The 5,000-nt window shown below is 47.7% G+C and overlaps 1 protein-coding gene across 1 annotated transcript in view; it reads left to right on the forward strand.

Annotated features, from left to right (window-relative positions):
- The window catches only part of cdh13 (cadherin 13, H-cadherin (heart)), a gene marked incomplete at both ends in the record, with an annotated part of 224,134 nt that overhangs the window by 196,250 nt on the left and 22,884 nt on the right, over positions 1-5,000 (forward strand). Inside the window, one exon of the mRNA XM_084451438.1 lies at positions 3,707-3,798. Within this exon, the coding sequence (XP_084307564.1) occupies positions 3,707-3,798 (92 nt within the window). The remainder of the gene's footprint in view (positions 1-3,706; positions 3,799-5,000) is intronic.

Raw genomic sequence — 5,000 nt, forward strand, 5'->3', positions numbered from 1 at the left:
TGTTTACCAAGCAGAGAAGCCAATTGCCTTTCTATGGGCAATAGTTCCATAGATAGGCTGATCGAAGAAAGGTAGGGTAATACCTGTTCTCTCAAGAATTATTACATCAACTAATGGTTAAGTTGAAACCATATTTTTTTAACTTCTTGTAAATGAAACATGGCCAAATAGATGGATATTCATAAGGGCAGAGTTTACCCCAACTGAAATGTTTCTCAGAATGAAGTATATAGTACCACCAAGCTTAGGCGTTCCTTTCTAGGAGCAGAAATGATTAGCAGTCTCAAAATAATCCTTAAAGAAATGTAATTGAAGAGCTGTTTTATGCTTTGAGAATAGAGGGGTGCATCCCATAATACAGGATTACTTCACAATGTGGTCACGGAGTTCTCCATTAGAGGAAATACACTTCTAAGTATCCAACAGTACAAATCAGTGGGTGATGCTGTGATGGGGACTTCAACACATCTCTGTTTCACGGGTCTTCTCATACTGTACGCCAAGGGGGAGCTCTATTGGCTTAACTAACCACACCCCACTTCACTAACATGTCTTCTCCATCTAGACTCTGTATTGAGGCAGGGGTGTTTAAATAAGTGGGTATACTGTGTGTCCATGGATAAAGAGGTAGGTATACTCCATATACTTCCATATACCCCCCACTAACCACTGATTGACCTCTATTTCACCTGCAAATTCATTTATTTTAAGGATGTCCCTAATAAGGGTATGGGGTTGTTAGGGTTAATATACAAGTGTTTCCTATTTGAACAAATGTGCAGCAACTATGGTGGCTTGAACATTTTTAATTAATACCCATAATGAATGAGGATGTTTGAGACAGACCAGCGCTTTCCTATCTGCCTTCTACATTCACCACAGTGGTATCCCCCTTTGCATACAGACTGAAGCAATGCCTCCACTCAATGTGTTATATTCTAAAAATCCTATAAGCTACTGCTGACAGATCCAATTTAACCAATACAGACTGTCAGCCTGTATCCAGTCTCTGGTAGAGCGTTGTTAAAGACCTCTCCATCAGCGCAGACTGTCAGCCTGTATCCAGTCTCTGGTAGAGCGTTGTTAAAGACCTCTCCATCAGCGCAGACTGTCAGACTGGATCCAGTCTCTGGTAGAGCGTTGTAGACCTCTCCATCAGCGCAGACTGTCAGACTGGATCCAGTCTCTGGTAGAGCGTTGTTAAAGACCTCTCCATCAGCGCAGACTGTCAGACTGGATCCAGTCTCTGGTAGAGCGTTGTTAAAGACCTCTCCATCAGCGCAGACTGTCAGACTGGATCCAGTCTCTGGTAGAGCGTAGTTAAAGACCTCTCCATCAGCGCAGACTGTCAGCCTGTATCCAGTCTCTGGTAGAGCGTTGTAGACCTCTCCATCAGCGCAGACTGTCAGACTGTATCCCAGTCTCTGGTAGAGCGTTGTTAAAGACCTCTCCATCAGCGCAGAGCCACAGCCCTCCAGAGATGCACATTAGCGTCCTCAGCAAAGCTCAACTTCTGCTTGACTTCAATTACACACTTATCAGCAATTCCAACTGAAAAATAACTTGACATGACATTCAATTTGATCAATTCCAATATTGAAGTACTTGTTTTAAGAATACTTCATTATAGGCTACTGATCAAATGATTGTATTGTACTATAATAAATCACTTGCACTGATTAAGCTTGAGTAGTCAGCCCCATTGCATTTTTTGTTACTTTGTACGCATGTGTTGCCTTGAACAGCATATTTAGACAGCAACTACAACTAATTACTTACATGTCAACGGCCCCATTGTCATTGGAGCAAGTGAAGGTTGTTTGTGTTAAAAAGTCGCAGTGCTGCTATCAACCAGTGTGTGACAAGAAGATGCAGCGTTGGAATCCTGACATACTGATGAGCTTTCCTGGGCTGCTTCTATGCCTTCATCTGAACCAAAACACCTTCCTCACCACACAAAACACAAGCACACATGCTTACCTTTTGCATAATGCGCCATCCTGCTCAAAACCAAGACACAATCATCAAAAACAGTATATATTTTGAGAGGCCATTTGTGAGGTCAGACACTGATGTTGGACAAGAGGGCCTAGCTCGCAATCTCCGTTCTAGTTCCTCCCAAAGGTGTTGGATGAGGTTGAGGTCAGGGTTCTGTGTGGGCCAGTCAAGTTCTTCCACACCAACCTCACCCAACCATGCCTTTATGTACCTTGCTTTGTGCATTGGGGCATTCATGCTGGAACAGAAAAGGGCCTTCCCCAAACTGTTCCCACAAAGCTGGAAGGATAGAATTGTCCAAAATGTCTTGGTAAGCTGAAGCATTAACATTTCCCTTCACTGGAACTAAGGGGCCTAGGCCAACCCCAGAAAAACAACCAGACCATTATCCCTCCTCCACCAGCCTTCACAGTTGGCACAATGCAATCAGGCAGGTAACGTTCTCCTGGGATTCACCAAACCCAGACTCATCCATCAGACTGCCAGATAGAGAAGCGTGATTTGTCACTCCACATAACATGTTTCCACTGCTCCAGAGTCCAGTGGCGGCGTGCTTTACATCACTCCATCCCACGCTTGGCATTGCACTTGGTGATGTAAGGCTTGCATGCAGCTGCTTGGCCATGGAAACCCGTGTCATTAAGCTCCAGGTGCAGTTTTTGTGCTGATGTAAACGCCAGAGGAGGTTTGGAATTCTGAGGTGATGGAGTCAGCAGAGCGTTGGAGATTTCTACGCTCTATACGCCTCAAGCATTCAGCGACCCCCAACCCTGCTCTGTAACTTTACCTGGTCTGCCACTTCCTGGCTGAGTTGCTGTGGTTCCTAAATGCTTCCACTTTGCAATAATACCACAAATGTTTGATCGTGGAATATCTAGGAGGGAAGACATTTCACAAACTGACTTGTTGAAATGGTGGTATCCTATTACAGTACCATCCTATTACAGTACAGGGTTCATGGCTAGGTGTTTGATTTTATACACATGTGGCAATGGAACTGAATGAAACACCTGCATTCAATGATTAATAGGTATGTCCCAATACTTCATTAAGAGGTGTGTCCATATAGTGTATATAGAACCCTTTTCAGGTCAGAAAGAACTCTTTATGATCCCGAATGGCACCTTGTGCAGCTGAAACTAATTTCATTTGAAACCGCAGGGCTCTTTAGAGACCCAGAGAGAAAGTGAGGGAGGAGGAGAGGTGTCATGTCTCTAGTGTGGGAGGTGTGAGTGAAGGTTGATTACAAACCATTTCCCAAGGCTTGGTCTCGCTCGGTTAGCCCAGTTTCAAAGACAATTCATCTACTGCTGAGCGCTTTGGTGAAGGGTGGCCTTCGTGGTGTCAGAGTGTGTGTGTGTGTGTGTGCTTGCGCGTGTGTGTGTGTGTGTGTGTGTGTGTGTGTGCGTGTGTGTGCGTGCATGCGTGCGTGCGTCCAATCACACTGTACTTCCTGTCCAATCACACTGTACTTCCTGTGGCCCACACCACATTACCCAGGTCACACCTCATACGCCCGCCCATTTCCACGGCAGTGTTATCCCCCGGAGGATGAACATGAGTTGATCCATCGTCACCAACGCCACACACACACACACACACACACACACACACACACACACACACACACACACACACACGAAGCAGGAGCGTCCACCGATGAAATGTTTTTGTGCTTTTAGCCCATCCACGCCATCCTTTCTCCAAGGACACCCAGGAGCAGCAGGCCGCATGGGCCCCGCCCAGGAACCCGGGAACCCAGGAACCCAGGAACCCGGCCCAGTGCTACGTCCAGTCCTGGTCAGGGACGGACAGGACAGCCATCTGTTCTTCTGCATGTTTTTATATTGGGGTTCTTGGGAGGAAACCCTTCTAAACACGGGGACAACATGTAAACACCACACAGAAAGACCTGGGAGATACCCCACCTGAGTACCTGACCACCCTGGGAGATACCCCACCTGAGTACCTGACTACCCTGGGAGATACCCCACCTGAGTACCTGACCACCCTGGGAGATACCCCACCTGAGTACCTGACTACCCTGGGAGATACCCCACCTGAGTACCTGACCACCCTGGGAGATACCCCACCTGAGTACCTGACTACCCTGGGAGATACCCCACCTGAGTACCTGACTACCCTGGGAGATACCCCACCTGAGTACCTGACTACCCTGGGAGATACCCCACCTGAGTACCTGACTACCCTGGGAGATACCCCACCTGGGTACCTGACTACCCTGGGAGATACCCCACCTGAGTACCTGACTACCCTGGGAGATACCCCACCTGAGTACCTGACTACCCTGGGAGATACCCCACCTGAGTACCTGACCACCCTGGGAGATACCCCACCTGAGTACCTGACTACCCTGGGAGATACCCCACCTGAGTACCTGACCACCCTGGGAGATACCCCACCTGAGTACCTGACTACCCTGGGAGATACCCCACCTGGGTACCTGACTACCCTGGGAGATACCCCACCTGAGTACCAGACCACCCTGGGGAGAGCATCCTCAGTGCCGACATTGCCCCAAGCGGGAATCGAACCCAGGACCTCTTGCTGTGAGGCAACAGTGCAAGGCCACCATGCCATATAGGTGGACACTTCTGTAACACTCACTCACATGCCATGCCATGCACACACACACACACACACACACACACACACACACACACACACACACACACACACACACACACACACACACACACACACATACATACATACACACACACACACACACACACACACACACACACACACACACACACACACACACACACACACACACACACACACACTCACCGCACTCACCTAATCAGTCATCTGTTGTAGTAAGTGGCTGTCCAAGACATTGTAACTCTAAAATGTGATTTGCAGCCAGATAGAAGAGGTGTTGGACTTCCTATGCTGCTGATATGGTTCTGTTATCATGTCTCGGTGTCATCCTGGAAATGCACCACCTGGAAGAGATTGAATTGCATTTCAAATCG

This window comes from Borostomias antarcticus, assembly GCF_949987555.1.
Source record: "Borostomias antarcticus genome assembly, chromosome: 16".
Taxonomy (NCBI): Eukaryota; Metazoa; Chordata; class Actinopteri; order Stomiiformes; family Stomiidae; genus Borostomias; species Borostomias antarcticus.